At 63.6% G+C, this 20,227-nt stretch overlaps 1 protein-coding gene across 5 annotated transcripts; it reads left to right on the top strand.

The window, feature by feature from the left end:
• Positions 1-1,061: 1,061 nt before the first annotated feature.
• On the top strand, positions 1,062-20,005 carry CEP131 (centrosomal protein 131). 5 transcript variants are annotated; one of them, XR_009560384.2, is made up of 26 exons: positions 1,062-1,279; positions 3,707-3,908; positions 4,646-4,755; positions 5,200-5,314; positions 5,616-5,743; positions 8,113-8,226; positions 8,773-8,928; positions 10,188-10,305; positions 10,663-10,779; positions 10,982-11,132; positions 11,650-11,744; positions 12,207-12,389; positions 12,750-13,070; positions 13,180-13,308; positions 14,401-14,517; positions 14,957-15,059; positions 15,769-15,970; positions 16,232-16,339; positions 16,427-16,544; positions 16,831-16,905; positions 17,876-18,018; positions 18,098-18,275; positions 18,369-18,565; positions 19,287-19,347; positions 19,422-19,588; positions 19,965-20,005. XR_009560384.2 is itself a non-coding variant. In XM_030843151.2 (25 exons), exons 2-25 carry the CDS (start codon positions 3,723-3,725, stop codon positions 19,494-19,496), a joined length of 3,297 nt encoding a protein of 1,098 aa, XP_030699011.1. In that variant the 5' UTR covers positions 1,062-1,279; positions 3,707-3,722; the 3' UTR covers positions 19,497-19,601. The 5 variants fall into 5 exon arrangements, 3 of the variants coding, with proteins under 3 accessions (XP_030699011.1, XP_060146686.1, XP_060146687.1); XR_009560385.1 differs by lacking the exon at positions 19,965-20,005 and adding an exon at positions 19,037-19,149 and having other exon boundaries at positions 19,422-19,497; XM_030843151.2 differs by lacking the exon at positions 19,965-20,005 and having other exon boundaries at positions 13,180-13,305; positions 19,422-19,601.
• Positions 20,006-20,227: the final 222 nt, after the last annotated feature.

Genomic DNA, 20,227 nt, shown 5'->3' with positions numbered 1-20,227 from the left:
TATTGACATAAATTTAAAAATTTTAAAGTAAAAAAGTATTTGATTTGTAAAAGTGGGGCAAAAATCAGCAAAGTGCTGTTATTTTGAAGGGAAAGACGACTTGTTGGTGAGATCAGAAGTTTCGTGGAGGAGAGGGCGCTTTCCTGGTGAAGGGATCACAGACCGGTGGAATCTGACCGAGCAGCGCGGCGCTGGGCGTGCTGGGTCCACCTGCGCGCTGGGGAGGACGCACCGTGCCGTTCGTGGGACACCTGGGACACCAAGGAGGAGAGGCCCTGCCAGTGGGGCCTGTGGACATGGGTTATAATAGGAAACAACCCCCAGGTGCGGGGGTGGAGGTGGGAGGATTAAAACTTTCGAGAAGGAGGCCAAAAAAAAAAAAAAAAGGCATCGTCAAGACAGAAAAGATGGAGACAAAAAGGGCAACGCCACTGCGCACTGGGTGTGGGAGTCAGTGTCAGGGCCGCCCGAGAAAGGGCACCCTATTGACAGCTTCATGTTTCCCCCAAGGCGGGCCTCCCTGGGACTCGCAGGTCTGGACCCTCAAACGGAGCTTTCAGAGGGTAGCGGGACCCACGTGTGACAGGTCTCGGCAAGGAGGGAGCCCGGGGACCGCGTGGGAGCCGAGGTTCCGCGTGGGATCCGGGGGGCGGCGTGGGAGCCGAGGTATGCGTGGGAGCCGGGGGACGGCGTGGGAGTTCGGGGACCCTGTGGCAGCCGCGCAAGCTGGCTGAGTTGGGGTGAAAGAGAAGCTTGGAGCGACCACACACCCCCGGCTGCTGTCCCCGTACCCCGCCCCTTACTCCTCCTCCCCCATCCCTCCCCACAGGCTCCGCCCAGGACCCGCCCCCACGTCTGCTGAGACCCCGCCTCCCGCAGCCAAGTCCAATCGGCAGCCCGCCGCCACCACGGGCTCCCAGCTCTCTGCTGCTCCTCCCACGCCTGAACTTCCCGAAGGACAGCCGAGCGGCCCAATGAGCTCCCGGGATGTCCGGAGCGGGCGGCCGGAGGGCCAATTCGAAAGCGGCGCGGGCAGGAAAGGCGGGCCTCCGTGACGGACGGGGAGGAGGTGCTAGGCTGTTTGCTGGTTGCTAGCTGCGGCTGCTCGCCCGGCCTCCCGGCCGTTTCATTGTCACCGGGCCTCGGAGTCAGCGCCGGGGCCGGGGGCGTGAAGTCGCCGGCCCGAAGCCTGGGCCCCGCCGGTCCCCGCCTGGAGGGCCCCGCGCACCCCTCGCCGTTCGGCCCCGCAGGCCCAGAGTCCCAGGCCCGACCCGCGCAGGTGAGGGGATCCCTGTGCTGGTGGGGTTGCCCTCGCAGGTGAAGGGGGGTCCAGGGCCTGCGCAGATGATGGGGCCCGCGCAGGTGAGAGGGTTCCTGGACCGCGCAGGGAGGGGCATCCCGGGCTGCGCAGGTGAGGTGGAACGTGCAGGTGAGTGGGGCCTCGTTCCGATGAGGGCGTCCCCGCGCAGGTGAGGTGGTCCTGGGCCCGCCCAGATGCGGAGGCCAGCGCAAGTGAAGGGGTCTGGCCCTCGCACAGGTGAGGGGGTCCACGCAGGTGACCGGGGGGGGTCCTTATGCGGGTAAAGGGGTCTGCCCAGATGAGGGGGAGGGTGCAGGTGAGGGCCCATCGGTGCCCCCGCACAGGTGAGGAGGGGCTCATGCCCCAGGGCCATTGAGCTCCTCCTGCCTTCCCAGGAGGATGGGGTGGAAACCAGTCAGCAGCAGTCCGGTCTTACCACCTTGAACCAAACCGCAGAGAGATGGGGAGGTGCCGGGCAGAGAAGCTGCCTGGGGTCCTGGGACAGCCCATCTTGAGGGGTCCAGGCAGAGACTCTGGACACCCACCTTCAGGTCCTGGGAGGGACACCTCTATATGCAAGGTGAGGTCTGGCCTGGAGGTTTCCACGGAGAGGCGGTGTTTACCATCCCAGAGCCCTGCACGCTCCTTGAGTGGGCCAGCCTGGGTCCACGTGGGTGTGGCCAGTGCCTCGAGGAGAGGAGGGTGTTAAATTTCACCCCAGGACCCGACCGGAAATGCATAACTGAGGACACTGGCCTGGTGAGTGGCAGGGACAGCCTCTGCCCTCACGCTGGAGAGTAGGGGCAAAGCCTCTGCTGTGGGTGTTGGGGCTGAAGGAGGCTGCAGTGCTGACCTTGGGGGACGATGGTGTGTGCCCGCTGGCCCACCAGAGTCCTCCCTGGCACAGAGGGCTGTGCTCATTCCTCTCTGGTCATTCCTGGTGCCGCTCACCCCCTCTTATTACCTGAACACCTGCCACGTGCCGGGTTCTGGGACTGCATGGTCCCCACGCTCATGGACCTTACATTCTTACGAGGGCGTCAGGCAGTGCACAGACCAACCTGTGTGCGCAGGTGGTCAAGTGAAGAAGAATGAAGCAGGATGAGGGAATGAAGAGTGACAGCGACAGGCAGCCCTCTGAGTGAAAGGGGGCCTCGTGACATCCCAGGGAAGGGTCTCAAGCAGATTGAGGAGGAAAAAGGGAGGCAGTGAGGAGGTTACAGAGGTTAGGCTCAGGTCTGAGGGGCATTAGGCATGTGGACTTTATTCTCCCTGCCTGGGAGTCCTCGGAGGGTCTTCACTGGGGGCATAACCTGATCTGAGACCCGGTTCAGAAAGATCAGCTGTGGCTGCCCTGCGGGGAGGGGCTGGGCTGGCCAGGCAGGGCCAGAGGAGGGGCTGCTGCGGTTGTCCAGTTTGAGGAGATGGGGGCTCGGATGGGGGTTGTGGAGGGAAGGGACTGACGGGGAAGGGGCATCGGCTGGGTTGCTGAGGGGGCAGGTGTGGAGGTGAGGGGGAGGATGTCGGGACGAGACCTGGATCTTCGGTCTGAGCCGGTTTCAGAAAATGCCCTCCAGGGAAGGGCGCTGGAGGTGGTGGTCAGGAGTCCGCTTGGGTCTGAGGTGCCAGGGGCTGCGTGGTTAGCTAAGTTGGGAACTAGGGGACGGGGGGCGGGAGGTATACCTGTGGGAACCGGCAGCCCATGGATGGTGTTTGAAGCCAGGAGGCCAGAGGCAGTCCCCCGGGACGAAGAGAGAGGCCCAGGGCTGAGCAGTCGGAAGAGGAAGGGCCAACACGGGCCGCTGCAGAGGTGGCCAACCTAGGAGGGGAGGAGGGGAACCTGGACACGAGAGCAGATGCTGCCTCCCAGGAGCTCGTGGATATTCTGGGTGGTTCTGAGGAGATGGAGGGGGTTCTGTGGTCAGATAAGTTTGGGGGCCCTAACCCCAGTTAGAATATCGCCTGTGGGGTGCTCACCACGTGCCAGCCTCACAGCCGTCTTGTCTGAGCCTCATGATAACCCCTGGGGAGGCACTTTTAAAGGCCCATTTTACAGGTGAGGCATATGTGGCCCAGGCGGGTGGAGTACCTGCCACAGGGTGGGGGCTCACAGCCATGACTGCCGCAGCCCCCAGCCACCCCCAGCAGTGCCCCTCCGGGGAAGGTCGTCTTGACCCCAGGAGGCCCTCCTTTAGCCGTTTGTGCTCGGGGTCCCACTCTGTCACTCGCTTCTTCTCCTGATGAGGAGATGGCCACCCAGTGAGGAGGGTGGTGGGCGTGGCAGGCTTCTGGGGAGCTGGGTGGCAGGCAGACTCAGGCGCCCTGGGCCCCTGCGGCCGGGCCAGAGGTTATGTGTGCGCATCTGGTTCCTCGGAGGACACCTCGCATCTCTTCTTCCCTGCTCAGGGCCTACTTGTCCACCATGAAAGGCTCCAGGGCCCTCAGCGGCCCCTCCGGCCCTCCCGAGGGCAGCCCGGAAAGCATGGACCTGAGTCTGACAGGCCTCCCTCCGCCCATGTCCCGGCGTCCCAACAGTGCCTCCACCGCCAAGCCCATCGCCCGCTCCATCTCTGTGGTCACTGGCAGCGAGCCAAGGAGGAAGATGCTGGTGAGTGTTAGGGCTGGGCCTCAGGTCCAGGGGTGTCCAGGGCCCCCTACCTCGGGGTGGCGTCTGACTCCTGGGTAAGCTCCACACCTCAGCAGGCACCTTCATGTCCATCATCCGGTGCATCCCTGGGGCCACCCCGGGGCAGGAAGGACTCCGGCTTGGAGACCAGGGAGCTGACTCACCAAGAGGTCAAGACTGGGGTCGGCTGGCCCCGGGCAGAGCCTAGATCCTGCCGGCACCAAGCCCTCTGTCCCTCCTGTTCCAGCAACATTTGGATTTGTGTGATTCCTCTGTAAACGGGGTTGATGTGTGGGGAAGGAGGAGCTCCTGGTGGCCTTGAGATACCAGGCAGGGCAGGGCAGGCGGGCAGCAGGATGGCCATGGGAGCTGCGGGACGAGAGCTGCAGGGGGAGGGAGCGGCCAGGCTCGTTGGTTAGAAGGTGATGAGGAGTATGGCCAGCCTTTGTTGCGGCTCCCGGGCGGGCCTCACACGCTTCCTCTCGGACCTTCCATCTGCCAGGGGTGAGGAGCTCCCACTTCGTGTGAGAGGCCGAGGACCTGCCCCCGCTCAGCAGGTCAAACCCAGGACCCCCATGCTGCTCCCCTGCCCACCTGTCTACGTGTGACCCAGGAGGGCCTCTCCCTAAATCTGTGTCCACGCCTGGCCTGGTGCCGCGTGGACTGGCGAGGGTCTAAAACCTTGGCCACATGGTTGGTTGCTTCCCTCCTTTTGGCAGGAGGCCCCAGGGCCCGGAGGCTCCCGGGCCATCAGCAACCTTCGCAGATCTAACAGTGCCACGCAGGTCAACCAACCACAAGCCAACCAGGCATGGCCTGGCCCCCTAAGGTAACCTCTGACCCCTCAGGTACCCCCGGCCTGCTCTCTCCTCCCTCTGTTAGCCCTTCTCCCAGCTTCACTGGTGTGAGCGCTGGCTGGACGGGGGGCCAGCCCTGGGCGGGGCGGGTGGGATGAGTCTTGGCCTGTCATTTCCTGCGCAGGGATGTGGACCTCAAGGCCACCATCCCCCTGCCTGCACCTCTTCTTTGTCCTTGCTGCGCTTTCCCTGAGGTGTTGTGGTGGCCACAGGACAGGTGTGAGCACCTCTTCCAGGCGCGGTTGTCAGATCGGGGCTGACAAATGATATTTTATGCTGTGGGCTGGGGAGCAGGAGTCCCCACCGGTGACCTGGTCCCTCCTGTCCCCTCGTAAGATGACCCCTGTCCGGGTTCCTGGAGCTGGGCTCCCCGGGCCCAGTGACTATCCCTGCTTGCTGTCCTCTCTGTGACACAGGCCAGAAGAGCCCCCGGACTTCCTGACACTCTTCGAGGGCAGCCCCGGTGGGAGAAAGAGGCCTACCGGTCTGAGCAAAGCTTCCAGCGAGAAGGGAGCCACGTGGAATGTCCTGGTGAGGCTGCAGCTGAGCTGAGCGGACAGGACGTCACGCGGCCCATGTCCGTTGGGAGTGACACCTGGTTCCGGCTTCGTTCTCGTTGCCCCTGCAGGGTGGGCCAGCAGGGGGTGGGGGGCATCAGTGTTAGTTAGCCAGCTTTGACCACAGCGGTCAACGTAAGAAGGAGCAGCAGAGAATGTCCCAGCCCTTAGGCCATCCCACCGCTCCCCATGTGTGTGTGGGACAGTGGGGGCAGGGCAGGGGCCCTGTGTCAGTGGCGTGTGCAGCGAGGTCACAGGCTGTCGTCTATGTGCAGGATGACCAGCCCAGGGCCTTCACCTTGCCACCCGATGCCCAGAGTCCTGGCACCCTCGACATGCCGGTGGGCCCACGGAGGAGAGAGTGCACGGTGCCCCTGGCCCCCAACTTTACCGCCAACAACAGGTGCGCCGGCTGCAGGGCCACACGGCCCTGCCCACCCAGAGCTCCCGGGGGTGGCCGCTTTGTCTTACTTGTGTCTGGACCAGGGTGCCTTGGAACATTTCTGTGGGCAGGTTGCTTAACCCTCCTGGGCCCCAGGATCCTCATTTATACCAAGGGGATAATGGTTGTGTTTGCCCCTCAGAGTCAGGAGGATTGAGGAATCCAGGATGTGAACCTCAGAGCAGAATCTGCTCAAGAGACGTTGTTGATGTTTGGGGCACACTTTTGTTTTTACCGGAGTTAAAAATGATCTCTCGTTTTCCTCCTTGGTTCGTCGTCTGTGTGTGGGTCACTTCTTCTCCCAGACTTGGCAAGAGAACCTTAGAACTCCCCTCCAGCAGGCCAGCAGGTGCCCTGCCCGTCCACCTTCCTCCAGAGAATCCTCTCGGAGCCCTGTCTTCTCTTGCCTGGGTCCGAGCTGGCCTCCCTCTGCTACCCCCTCCCTCCTGGTAGGCCCTCCGTTTCCTCCATCTCTCGGGGAGCACATCCTCCCGTAGATTCCTCGGGAAGGATGTGTGGGAGGTAAAGTTTCTAAGACCACGTGTGCCTGAACATGCCGTGACCGTTCCACCGACTGAGAGTTTGGCTGGCGCTGAGTTCTAGATTGGAAAGCCTTCCTGACATCTTGAAGCAATTGCTCAGTTTCCGTGGAGAGCTGTTGTGAATTCACTGCCTTCCTGATCCCCCAGTCCTTTCACGTGTCTGTTTTCCTCCCTCTAGAAGCAGTTTGAGTCATCTTCTCATTTCTCTGTTGTGGAAGGTCCCAGGGCCAGGCCTTCGACGTGCTTCTTTCACTCATCACACTGGGCTTTGGTGGCTGGTCCATGTGCACACTTGTGCTGTTCGGTCCTAGGAAATTTCCTCTTGTCATTTCTTTGACAGTTTTCTCCCTTTTCTTTTTCCCGTTCTTTCTGCGACTGCGGTTATTTGCACGTTGGGCCTCCTGGGCTGGTTCTACAAAGTTGGCGTCTTCCCTTTTCTTCCTCTTCAGCTTTGGGATCTGCTTTCTGATAGATGCACTTAACTGTGTATTTCAACCCTTTGCTCGCTCTGTTTCTTCTCCTGTAGCTCCTCTTGTTCTCGAGTGTCTCTCCATCCTTCCTCTTTCGTAGCATCTTGTTCTTGTTTCGTCTCACGTGTTTGAGGATTCCACGCAGCGGCGGCTGGAGCTGCCGGCACCGGCTCACTAGGCCGACTGTCCTCCTCTGCCTGGCTCTGGTTCCAGGGTGTCTGAAATCAGCCATGGTGGGAAATATTGTCACTGACAGTGGCAGATGCTGCAGATAAGAGCTTTTCTCTCTAGAGACTTGGCTGTTAAAGATTTATCAGCACAGCCTGACACTGAGTGTACATTTGTTGAAATGTCCTGTTCTTTGCTTGGCCTTATTTCCATCATATTCTGTTTGTTGAGTTTTTACATGTGGGTCTTTTCCCAAATGTCTGGAATACTGGCTCTGTCAGAATTTAAGAGGGAGGCCCTAAAAGTTGCCTGGAGGCTTCACTTTGGGGTGATTGTGTGGGGACCAGGCTGCTGTGCTGGGGGCTCCCCACCTGTCTGCGTCTGGGACTTTTCTGCTGGGGCTGCCCAGTGTCTCCAGGGAGAGATCCTCCTGTCTCCCCCGTGGGGTTATTTGTGGGCTGGCAGGAAAGGGCTGGGGGTGTCCTGGTGCAGTGCACAGACTCTCACCTGGAGACCTAGCTGCTTGTCTTCTGCAGGAGGAGGGGTGGGGCAGGGCGGGCTTGGCCTGATGCTCAGTGAGGAAGGGGGTGCAGGCGCAGCTGCTGCTTTGGAAGAGCCAGGTGCCCTTGCTTCCCGCACCTCCCTGGATTCTGGGGTGCAGACCAGCCACCTCATGGCCCCTGCGGCACCCAGGTTTCCCCTCACTCACTTTGCGAGTCAGTCACTGCTGGGCTCTCTGTTCCTCGTCCTCAAGAACTTTGTGGACATCTCTTTGCCGCTGTCTCGTCTTCTCATCCTTGTGTGTTTGTACATTTTTTATTCCTTCTGGCGGGTTTGAGAGGGGCAGAGGGGAAACAGTGTGTATTCCATCCATCACATGTAACTGGCAGGGGAGGTCCTTTCTCTGTTGACTGGTCTGTGACCGTTCCCCCACCCTGTCGCAGGCATGTCCGAAGTCAGGGGCCGCAGTTTTCACCCTCAGACCTTGGGTTCTGCTCGGTGGAATGCCCTGGCGGAGCTTTCTCGGGTCCCAAGAAGGGCCCCACCGGCAGGGACGCTGAGACGATGCCACAGTGAGCCCTGGCATCAGCAGCACGACTCGGGGGTGTTTCCCAGAGCCTGACCCCCCTGCCCCGGTCTCTCCTGGCAGGAGCAACAAGGGCGCCGTGGGCAACTGCGTCACCACCATGGTGCACAACCACTACACCCCCTCGGAGAAGGTGCCGCCTCCCAAGAGCTCCAACCACATGGCTCCCTCCCTCAAGTAAGGCCCTGGCTCCAGCCTTGCACGGTGCACAACCTGGGCCACACAGGTGGGCCCGGGCTCACTCCAGCCTGAGGTCCTGCTGAGGAAGCCGCAGCCACCCCCTGAGTCTCCGGTCCCCGGCTAAGACCAAAGCCAAGGAGGGTCTCAAGCAGGGCTGAGCTGAGCTGAGCAGAGCAGCCCCTAGTCCGTCACCCCTACATCCGCTGTATAGTGTGCTCAGGTCAGGGACGGCCCATGGGTGTCTTGAGTCACCATCTGGCTCTGGGATCCTGTAACATTTGAGACTTTTCTGCTGTTTTAAATGCAGTGCCCATTAACCCTGGGTGCCACCAGACGGGCTCTGGTGGGGGCAGAGTAGGTGACCCGGGCAATGACCAGCAAGTCAGAACAGGGAACAGGATCTCTGGGTGCCTCCTGCCAGGCCCAAGGCCCCAGGACCAGGCCGAGGCACCTCCCCGGGCTGCGGGCAGAGCCGTCCCCCGGGGGCCAGGAGATGGGGGCCCTGTCAGGAGGCTGTGAGCCTTTCTCTGCCCTCCCGGTCAGCAACATCATCAAGGCAGCCACGGACGAGGGCGAGGGCAGCAGCCTCGGGAAGCCGCAAAAGAACGCGGCCCGTAGCAACCACACGGTCCAGAACAACTCGGGGGGCACCGCCGGCCAGCTCAGACGGAAGGAGGTGACCGAGGAGGAGGCTGAGAGGTGACCGCAGCTGGGGCTGGGAGGAGCCCGGAGGTACCAGTGGGAGAAATTTCCATTTAAGAGTTGTTTTAAGATATATAGGCTGAAAAGACCACACGCACAATTCTTTTTATGTAAAACGTCAAGAAAGGCAAATCTGCAGAAACAGAAATTAGAGCGGTGGCTGCCTGGGGCCAGGGGAGTGCTTTGGGTGGCGATGGAGACGTTCTCAGACCGGACCATGCTGGTGGTCGCACAACTGTAAATTTACTAAAAACCATTGAATCGTATACTCAAAATGGGTGAATTTTATAAGTATGTAAACCATACCTCAGTAAAACTGTTAGTTAAAAAAACATTAAGCAGAAAGAAGATATAAAACTGAAAAACTCCAAACAACTGATGGAGCCGCCCCTAGAATCTTGCCCCAGGGGAGCGCGGAGGGTGGGCGTGGTGGGACCTTTTGCTGCAGCCCCAGGTCTGTGACGTTGTGCCCCGTCAGGAACCACTTAGCGATCAGAGGCTGGGCTTTGAGAGCCTCACCTGGCTGAGCAGTCACCCCTGCTGTCCCAGTAGAGCTTGGGACTGGGCCCTGGAAGTGGGCAAGCGGGACGAGCTGGGTGAGGCCCGGGGGTCCCCGCCAGGGCTCCCCTCTGCGTGCATGTCCCACGGCCGGTGACTGCTCACATCCTAGATGGTCCATTAGCACCTTTGCTGAGTGAATCAACAAAGTGTCCCTGAGAGCCAAGGTGAAGGCTTTGGGTTTAACCCGCTTTACTGAGTATAGTTTACGTACAACAACACACGCCCCCTTTAGGGCACAGGTCTATGAGTTTGATGCACGTGCAGACGGAATGATGTCACCCCCTGGGATCCCCTCGCATGCCTCTCACCCAGCCCCTTCCGGCCGAGACCCTGGCCACACCAGCCTGTCCCCGGCAGCTTGCCTTCCCTAGCAGGCCCTGACTAGAGCACTGGCCTGTGGCCTCCTGTGCCTGGCCTGCAGAGTCCCTGGTTTGTTGCTGTTTGTCTGTGAGTAATGTCGCTGTCAGGAGCACACGGTGCTCACCCATAGGTGGTGGGCCTTTGGGTTACTTTCTGTTTCTAGCAATTGTGAATAACCTGTGTGGATGAGCATTTCTATTTCCCTGGGGAACGCTGGCACCTGAAGAAGGGCCACGTGCACAGCCGCCGGCTTCTCTGCCTGCCAGGCCTTCTGGAGACCCGGGGAGGGAGGCCTTGGCTCAGCCGCCTCCATCCTGAGCCCCACTTTCTGGCAGGTTTATCCACCAGGTGAACCAGGCCGCCATCACCATCCAGCGCTGGTACCGACATCAAGTGCAACGGCGCCGAGCTGGAGCCGCCTGCCTGGAGCACCTGCTGGCGTCCAAGCAAGAGGTCAGCGTGGGTGTGTGAGCCATACCTTGAGGGCACGGGCGAGAATCCCAGGGGTCCAGCTATATGGCAGGGTTTCTCGGACCAGTGGGGTTGAACCTAGAATTGCCCCATGGGTCCCCCCCATCTGGGGGCCCAGCTTCCTCCCTCCTGAGTCACTCGGTTGGCAGGGCCTGGGTGCCAGGTCACCCCTGCTGAAAGGTGGGGTGGGTTTCTGGCTGGGATGCAGAGCCATCTCCCACCTGCAGGAGCCGCTGGCCACCTGGGAGAGGGGGGGCTTGTCCTCTGTGGGGCAGAGAAATGGCAGGATGGGGCAACCCCATCTTCCCAGTGAAACCCACCATGGCTCGGCTTCTGCAGGGGCAGCGGCAGCGGCTAGGAGAGGGGACCCTCCTGGACCGGCACCAACAGAAGGAGGTGGCCAGGAGGAAGGCCCGGGAGGAGAAGGCGCGCCAGGCCCGGAGGGCAGCCATCCAGGTGAGGGGTGACCTGAGCCACATGGGGAGCCCGGTGCTAAGGCAGGACCCCCGGGTGCCGAGAGCACCACTGCGCTCCTGGGGGCCCCGCCGCCCCCTTCCCTGAGTCCCTGGGTGTGGGGCCTTGGGCAGCACGGCTTGGGGAGGACAAGGGGCCGCCCTCTCCCCTGGGCGGGGTTGCTCACAGGTGCTCCCCACGGCAGGAACTGCAGCAGAAGCGAGCCCAGAAGTCAGGTAACGCTGACCTTGGGCTGCTGAAGGGGCCGGGGGAGCCGGGGAAGCCCCAGACCACCCAGGAGCCAAGCCTGAGGCCGGGGAGCGCCGCCCAGCAGACCCGCAAGGCCAATAACACTGGTGAGCAGGTCTGAGAGCCCGGAGGCTGCCCTGCCACCTGCCCACCTCTGCCTCCAGCTCTATGTACAGGCACCCCGGGTATGGTGACCCCAGCTGCAGCCATCCCTGAAGGCGGACACCCCATGCCCAGACCTCTCCATCCCCTTCCCTCAGGGAGGCCCGTGGCTGAGAAGGAGGTGTGGCCTCTGCCAGTGTCCTCTGGCCCCCTGTGCCACTGCCCTGTTTGTGGCTTCCATCCGTGGAGGAGGGGCGTCGTTCTCAGCAGACGCCAGGCCCTGCTCCTCCACCTGTGCCCCAGTTACTCTGGAGCTGGACACAGGGTCCCTACAGAGCAGCTGCACCAGCTACCTGACCTCTCGCCCCGGGAGGTCAGGGCTCTCCATTGTCCCCGCTGTTCCATGCGGTCCACTGTGGCACGTGCTGTCCCAGGCCTGCATCCCCCTTCCCTGGCCTCTTCCCAAGGGCTCCCCCGCGTTCGCTGCCCCCAGGTGGGCTGACGCTGCGTTCCTTTGTGCAGGGGCTGGCCTCTGCACTGCGGGCCCGGAGGACCCCTGCCAGCCTGCCCGCGACTCGTCGCCAGAGCCCCGGCAGCTTCCAGAGGACAAGCCTCAGGTCTCGGCACAGCCCTTCCTGCCCTCCCTGCCCGGCTTCAGCTCTGGGGTGTATCTGTGCTTGCCCTTTCCCTGCCCCTCCCCGGCTGTGGGGTCACTCACACCAGGAAAGGCCACCCAGGATGGGTCTTGTCACTCCAGCGGAGGGCTGGGGTCTCAGTGGTTGCTCTGGAATCCCACTGGGTCTTCATGGACACTGGGGTGGAGCCTGTGCAGACCCACAGAAGAGAGCTGGAAGCTCAGAGGTTAGGTGTTGGCCAGTGCCTCCAGCCTGAGGGACGAGGAGGCCAGGTCCGGACCCATCTCACTCGGCCGCCCTTTTTGTTTCCCTGGAGGTGGGTTGGGGGGCAAGCCCAGTCCCTGTGGCTGAGCGGGCAGGCACCCGTGTGGAGGAAGCCTCACCCCGGCCTCTCCCCACACCGTTCTCTGGTGGTCTCTGCCTCTAATGGCCCATCTGCTGCAGGATGCCAGCTCCCGGGACGTGGCTGGCGAGGGCCTGGAAGCTTTGGGCCCTGCTGGGAGCAGGGCCAAGTCCAGGGCAACCCTGGACGAGCTGCTGGACACGCTGAAGCTGCTGGAGCAGGAGCCTGAGCCGCTGCCCCGCCCCCAGGCCTACCACAAGGACAAATACGCCTGGACTGACGAGGTGACCGTGGGCCTTGCCACTGTCCACGTGGTCACAGGGGCACTTTGGGGGCCAGGGAAGTCCACCGGGCTCCTCCCTGCTCTAGTCAGGATGCTAACGAGGGCCAGATGGGACCTTGTTGAACCCCCCTGTCATCCCCGGGCTCACTAAGGTTTAGGACCCCCAGAATAACCCAGGGGTGGAGATGGGGTGGGCACCACCTCTCTGCCAGTGGTGCCCCCAGGTGATGGATGCCCTGCCAGGGTCTGGGCAGCCCGAGAGGCCCTCCCTCCAGACCAGGCCCTCCCCTGCCCCAGGGGGCCCTGAGCAGCTCCTAGAAGGCCATCCCAGAGTCTTCCGCTGCGCCCCCGCCCCCCGCAGGAGGACGATTCCAGCTCCCTGACAGCCGACAACCTGGAGAAATTTGGGAAGCTGAGTGTGGCTGCTTGCCCCCGCGAGGACGGGCCCCTGCTTTCGGAGGCCAAGCTGCAGAGTATCATGAGCTTCCTGGATGAGATGGAGAAGTCTGGGCAGGGCCTGCCGGCCTCGGCCCCCCAGGTGTGGAGGGGTCTCCAGGGGCCCGTGCCGGAGGAGGGGCTGGGGCGCCTGGAGCCTGCGTCCGAGGTCAGCACATCGGTGATGCGGCTGCAGCTGGAAGTGGAGGAGAAGAAGCAGGCGATGGTGCTGTTGCAGAGGGCGCTGGTAACGTCGCCACCAGCACTGCCTCCGTCCCCATGTCCCCAGCTGGAGCAAGTGCCCGGCCTGCCCCCTGAGGGCCTCATCTCTGTCTCATCTCCCGCACCCCCCACAGGCGCAGCAGCGCGACCTCACCATCCGGCGGGTCAAAGAGACGGAGAAGGAGCTGGGTCGGCAGCTGCGGCAGCAGAAGGAGCACTACGAGGCCACCATACAGCGGCACCTGTCCTTCATCGACCAGGTGGTGCTGCCTGGGAGGCGGGGCTTGAGGGCAGGGCTATCAGGACCTGAGCAGTCAGGGAAGAGAACGGGACTGGGTTCCCGACCAGCTCGGGCCTCATGGAGATTTCTGGAGCCATTGGCCTCCCCTGTGGGTCTCCTTCTCCTTCTGTAGAAATGGGCAGCATCTTCCCCTGTGGGGACCAGGGCTGGTCCTGTCTGTGCACACCAGCCCCACTGGGTGCTGCTCACCAGCCCCCAGCAATGCTCCCCCCAGCCATAATCCTCCCCCCACCCATGGCCGTGCTCCCCAGCCCAGCATGGTGGGCGGGCAGCAGGAGCTGCTGGGCAGAGCACATCCAGGGTGGGGTCCAGGCATGTGGGATCACTCAGAGGACCGCTTGGTCCTCTGGGGGCCTGGTGGGAGGCGTCCAGCAGGACACACCCTGAACTTTCCTGTGCCTTCCAGACTGTCCGTGTCCCGGGGAGGCCACTCCTGGTCTGCTGGGGCTGGTGGGGCAGCCAGAGCTCCCTTGACAGGGTGGTGGAAGCTTCAGCCCCACGCTGTGTTCAGTCAAGCCCCCTCATCGGGTCCTTTTCTGAGGAAAACTCTGGTGCGGGGTCTTTGAAGAGAGGCAGGCGCCCAGAGGAACCGAGCGGCCTCCCGTGATCATTAGCGACACTCTGCCTGGTGGTCATAGGTGTCTCCAAATTGGGGGTCTGCCTGGAGCCCTCAGTGAGGCTGGGTGCCATCCTGGGGCTTCACAGAGACCCCTTGGCAGGCGACGGGCAGGCCCTTCTCCACAGGCCAGGTGACGGGGTCAAAAGAATGACCCCCATTCCAGGAAGCTCCTGATGTGGCCACAGTGGAGGGCTTGTGGCCAAGGCACCGTCCCTGCCTGAGCTCTGCTGACACCAGCCAGGTCTCAGGGGGCTTGAGGGCCGGGGGCAACTGCAGCCCCTTGTCCATGTGTGCACACCCTCCCAGACCCAGGGTCCCGCACAGACCCAGGAGCAGCGGGGTGTTTGGGGATTTGGTGCGCTGGCCCCCGGGTGAGGGGAGGCGGGATCTCCTGGCCTCGTGGGGCAGCAGCTTCACCTCCGCCCCTGGTCGCAGTTGATCGAAGACAAGAAGGCTCTGGGTGAGAAGTGTGAGGCCCTGGTGGCCGAGCTGAAGCAGGGGGACCAGAGGCTCAAGGACAAGGAGGCCCAGATGCGGGAGCAGCATGAGCTGGTGAGCCCCTCGCCCTCCTGACACCTGACCCCAGGCCTGCTGTGCCTGCAGGCCCTGTGCGAGGAACCCCAGGACAGGTGGCCCCGGAGCCTCATTCCCCGACCTCCGAGCTGCTTCCCGCAAGCCCAGCAGGTGGCACACCCCGGGGCAGGGACTGAGGGACTCGCGTGGCCCCTCCCATGTCACAGATGAGGAGGTGGGGTTCAGAGGAGGTGACCGAGGACATGCCGCCGCTCTGGTCCCTGGTCAGAGGGATGCCACTTACTACTCCTGGCTTTCGTTCAACAACGACCCGCAGCCCCTGGTGCTTCCTGCTCTGCCCGAGGTCACTGTTGAAAGGCCGCCTCCTGAAACCCAGAGGATGGCCAGAAGGGGGCTGTCATTTGCATCTTCCCGCTTCGCACAGCTGCTCTGTTGACTCTTGTTTCCTTGCTGGTAGGAGATTAAGAAACTCAAGGAACTCATGAGCGCCACGGAAAAAGTCCGCAGGGAAAAGTGGATCAATGAGAAGACCCGGAAGATCAAGGAGATCACGGTCAAAGGTGGGTGCCGCTGTGCCCAGAGCTGCCACTCGGGCGGAGTAATCGTGGGGGTCTCGAGTGAGAACAGTAGTTCCAGTTGCACACGTGGCGGAGAGGCTTCCTGGGAAGCAGTGAGACTCAGGGATGCGGCCCAGCTGGCTCGAGGCCAGGAGGAGCAAGGGAGGCTGGCGGCACACGAGCTTGGCCACAGACCAGCGTCCAGACAGAGGGCCCGGTCCGGGTTGGGGGGCCTCACCTTCCCTTGGCTCCCCTTGCTGGGTCTCCTGGTCTCCTCCAGCTTCCAGGGGAGCGAGCCATATGGGGGTTCGGGGTGGGGGCCGCCTGCTGGCGGCACAGTCGCTCCTCTCCCACTTTGAGATCCCTCTGAGGGCTGATGGGGCAGCCCCAGCTGTGCCTGCCCATGCCTGGCCCTCCTGCCCCAGGACACCCTCTCCAGTGAGCCCCCTCCTCCAGTGGGAGACCCAGCAGGCCAGAGCACCAAGGAGGGAGTCTTGGTGCAGTGGGCAGGGAGAGATGCCATGGGCACTGGTGGACTCAGCTGTGCTTTGGGCTGGAGCCCGGGGTGGGGGGGTCCTCTACCCGGACTGCAGCCCTGGTGTCATGGTGGGTAGAGGTCAGGGGTCCCCCACAGTACAGAGGGGCGAGGGGCAGCGCCCCCGCAGTGGTGGAGGAGGGTCCCTGCAGCACGGTCTCCCTCCACGCCCCCCAGGCCTGGAGCCTGAGATCCAGAAACTGATCGCCAAGCACAAGCAGGAGGTGAAGAAGCTAAAGAGCCTGCACGCGGTGGAGCTGCTGCAGGCGGACGAGCGCGCGGCCCAGCGCTACGGACGCCAGGCGGAGGAGCTCCGCGAGCACCTGGAGCGGGAGAAGGAGGCGCTGGGCCGTCAGGAGTGGGAGCGTGCCCAGCAGCGGTGAGGGGCCCAGCCCTCTGGGGACGTGGAGGGTGGGGGTGAGGCCTGGGGTGTGCGCAGACCCCCCCAGAGCGAACAGCACTTCCTCCGCAGTGGCCTCCCTCGGAGGACAGAGAAAATGGGGCGGTGTAGGACACCGAGGGATGCGGCTGTACTGGACAGTTCAGTTCTGAGGGGCGTGCCCGGCTGGCGGCTGGGGTGGATGGGGCGGGGACTCCAGCACTCCGGCGGCCCCACCTCCAGCGGGTCCTGTGTCCGCAGCTTCGAGCAGCACCTGGAGCAGGAGCAGCGGGCGCTGCAGCAGCATCGGCGGCGGCTCTACAACGAGGTGGCCGAGGAGAAGGAGCGGCTGGGCCAGCAGGCCGCCAGGTACCGCGGGGAGGGGAGGGCCCCCGCCCCGCCCAGCCCCGCCCCACCCCGCCCAGCCTGACAGAACTGGCCTCTGTTCACCTGCAGGCAGCGGGCGGAGCTGGACGAGCTGAGGCGGCAGCTGGAGGAGAGCAGCTCGGCAGGGGGCCGGGCCTTGAGGGCCGAGTTTGAGAAGGGGAGAGAGGAGCAGGAGCGCAGGCACCAGGTCAGCCCCGCCCCATCCCGCCCGGGCCCCGCCCCTCCAGGCCAGCCCAGCAGCAGAGCACCCATACCACCCGTGGAGAGGGGCCACTGCCAGGAGCAGCGCCCACCTGCCAGGGTGGCAGCCACTTGGAGTGCTACGCTGAGCCTGGGTTCCTGTGACGGGGCTCCCCAGCTAGCTCACCACAGACCCCCAACTTGACCGCAGGCCCCATCCAGGCTCTTGCAGACACTGCCCTGGGTGGGGAGCAGCCAGCGGGGGCTGCTCTCACCCTGTCACTGGCCCCCAGATGGAACTGAAGGCCCTGAAGGACCAGCTGGAGGTGGAGAAACAGATGTGGGAGGCCAACTCCGCCAAGAAGGAGGTGGGAGGCGGGTGAAGCTGGGGCAGGGGGTGGGGTCTTCCTTCCCTCTCTCCCCTCCTGCCCGGCACCCCAGGCTTCAAAGCTGGCTTGTAGGCTCCACCTCTGTGGCCTCCCCTTGGGCACATGTGGGTTCTGGCTGGCCAGGGCTGGCGGTGTGATTCTGACTGTACTTGAGTGAGCTTCCAGGTGGCCTCGGGAGAGACCAGGAGGCTGGAGCGAACCCCACTTGATGGTGGCGGGCATTCCTCACCCTCCCCTCGCCCAGGTAGCTGCTCTCAAAGTTGACAGGCTGACCTGCAGCCAGTGTAAGGGGCCCACGCAGGAGCAGGCTTTTCCTTGTCCTCTCATGCCTTTTACCAGGTGTGCTGTGTCACCTCTCCTGTCCTGGAAGGAGGCTGTGGTGGACAGGCACCCGGGGCCACACAAGGCATCAGCCTGGGGACAAAGCCTGAGCAGTGGCCCAGCAGCCATGCTACTCCCCACCCCCAGCCACGCATGGAGGGGTCCCCGTATCTGTGGGACACGTTCCCAGACTGTTTGCTGAGTTAAAGGGTGCGGCATGTTAAACCTAATGGCGCTTTCCAGGTTGCCTTCCAACAGGCTGCCCCACTGACGCTCTTGCCCCCAGCTGGGGGCACCCGGCCCTGCCCTCAGCAACCAGATGAGGTCCCTTCTTGTATCAGGAGGGTCAGTTTGGCAGCAGACGCGGTCTCTGTGGCCTTGGTCCCAGGTCTCTGGCGGGGGAGAAGCACCAGGCTGTGCTAATGGTTCTTACTCAAGCCCCTGTTGTGTCCCACGCTGGGTGCTGATGACAGGACGTGGCCTCCACCCCTGAGGACAGGTGGGGCCTGGGGTAGTGCGAGGCCTCTCCTTCCCTGCCATCAAGGCATTCCCAAGAGTCCATGTGGCCATCCCTCGTCCTCCGCCAACCTCAGCCGGCCCCCCCAAACCCCCTGGGCCTCCGCTGCAGGAAGCGTGGCTGCTGAACCGGGAACGGGAGCTGAAGGAAGAGATCCGGAGAGGCCGGGACAAGGAGATCGAGCTGGTCATCCACCGGCTGGAGGCCGACATGACGCTGGCCAGGGAGGAGAACGAGCGGGCCGCCGAGAGCCGGTGAGGCCCCGAGAACCCTGGAGCGAGGCCCAGAGACTGGCAACGGGGCTGCCTCTGACCCTGCTTCTCCCGCCCCCAGGGTCAAACGCCTCCGGGATAAGTATGAGGCGGAGCTCTCAGAACTGGAACAGTCGGAGCGGAAGCTCCAGGAACGGTGCGCAGAGCTGAAGGGGCGCCTTGGGGAGGCCGAGGGGGAGAATGTGCGTCTGCAGGGCCTGGTGCGGCAGAAGGAGAAGGAGCTGGCGGATGTGAAGGCGGTGAGCAGGCGGGAGGGGTGGCCGACCACCAGCCCCCAGCCCCCGCCGTCCCCTCACGCCGTCCCTGTCGTCCCCCCCGCCACCCCACCCCAGGTAAATGAGCAGCTGGCTGGCGAGCGCAGCAGCCTGGCCCAGGTCCTTCGCCAGGAGTTCGCTGACCGGCTGGCAGCTTCTGAGGAGGAGAACCGGCAGGTCAGGGCCGAGCTGGCCGAGCTGCGGGCCCGCCAGCGGCTGGAGCTGGAGCAGCTCACGCGGGAGAAGCAGGCGGAGCTGGAGGAGGTTCACGGGAGGTGGGCCGCAGGGCTGACTGGGGTCCTGGGGAGCACAGGGCAGGGGGAGGCAGGCGGGACCCTGTGGCTCCAAAGAGGACGCTGGGCCCAGGAAGGTGAGCAGGCTGTGTGCCCTCCTGCCAGCTTCCTGCCGACGCAGAACTGGGCCCCATCACCGCAGCTGCTCCAGGCTCTGTGTTTGAGGCTCTGTCGTCCTCTATGTGATGCTTGGCCCCAGAGCCTGGGAAGAAGCCCAGCCAACCCCAGCCAGGGCGGGTGCCCTATGTGTGGGCATCCGGAGAGGAGCTCCCTGGCCCTTAGCCCCCTGGGCCTGGGTGGAGTGGGTGCTATGCAGAAAGGATGGACACCCTCCACCCACTACTCCCCCTGTCGCCGTGGATCCCTCAGTCCTTCCCTGGTCCCTACCTGCCTGCCCTCCGTGGGTGCTCTGCAACGCAGGCACGTGGTGGGGGCTTCTCGTCCTCCTCTCAGCAGGGAGCCCTTCCCAAGGGGCGTGGATTCACACGGGGTCAGCCGTGGGGTCACAGATCCTGTCATTGGCTTCTCCAGGCGGCCCAGTGCCGCAGTCAGCAGGGCGGGACAAGGTGGGCAGGAGTGGCCCCTCCTGTTCTTTGGGGGATGGAGGCCCCCCACCGGCCACCCTGCTGCACTCAGAGCTGCAGGCCGGCGTGGGGGTCCGGCAGGGGCATCGCACAGAGGCCCACCGTGCGCTCCCCCGCAGGGTGAAGCTGGCCCTGGCAAAGAAGGAGGAGGCCGTGAGCAGCCTCCGGAAGCAGCACGAGGTGGGTCCCCAAGCCGGCCTTCCTTGGGGGAGCGGGGGTGGCTCGGGCCTGACAGGGTGGACGGCCTGTTGCAGGCCGCGATGAAGAGGGCCGACCACCTGGAGGAGCTGCTGGAGCAGCGCAGGCGGCCGTTCCCGAGTGCCAAGTGACCGCCGACAGCAGCAGGCTGAGGGCGACTGGCGGGAAGTGCTCTGGCCGCCCCTCAGGTGGAGCACCGAGGCTACGTCGTAACAGTAAAGAGGTGTCTTTTAATACTTTGTGTGACCCTGATTTGTCTCTCCTGGGCTGGGGCCTGGGGTGGCGGGGCTGGAGGCTGCTCAGGGCCAGGTGTGAGGTGACCCGACCTAGCTTTGCTCTTGACCTGCCCCCCATGTTCCCTGCCTGGCCCTGCGGTTCCGCAACTCAGGCCCCAGTCCCAAGCAGAGAGAATGGCCCTCTGTTCCAGCCTGGGCCTGGACGAGCCCCATGACGCTCGTGCCCCCTCACCGCACCCCTCACCCCTGGGGACGGAGCTCTGAGCCTCCTCCCCGACCCCTGCACAGGCTGCTGTGTGCCCCCTCCATGGTTAGAGAACTGGCCAGCCTCCCTGAGGGCCTCTCCTTCCTTCCCCCACTCAGGACACCCCCTGGAGGTGACAACCTGGAACCTGTGAGAAATGGGCACTGGACAGGCCCTGCCCACGAGGAGGGTGGAGGCCCCTCCTGGAAGGTCTGGGCAGGGGAGCGGGAGGGCAGCGGAGGGGACACTCCCCCTCTGGGAACTCTCCCCCGCTGCCCTCCCGCCAGGCACTCGTCGCTGCTGCTGCCCTGGCCGAGGGTGCTGGGACCAGGTCGCTGGGGAGAGCCGGCGCTGGCCAGGACAGCCCTCCTACTGGCCCAGG

The sequence above is a fragment of the Globicephala melas genome, chromosome 20, assembly GCF_963455315.2.
Source record: "Globicephala melas chromosome 20, mGloMel1.2, whole genome shotgun sequence".
Lineage (NCBI taxonomy): Eukaryota > Metazoa > Chordata > Mammalia > Artiodactyla > Delphinidae > Globicephala > Globicephala melas.
This window is presented reverse-complemented; position numbering and strand designations above follow the sequence as displayed.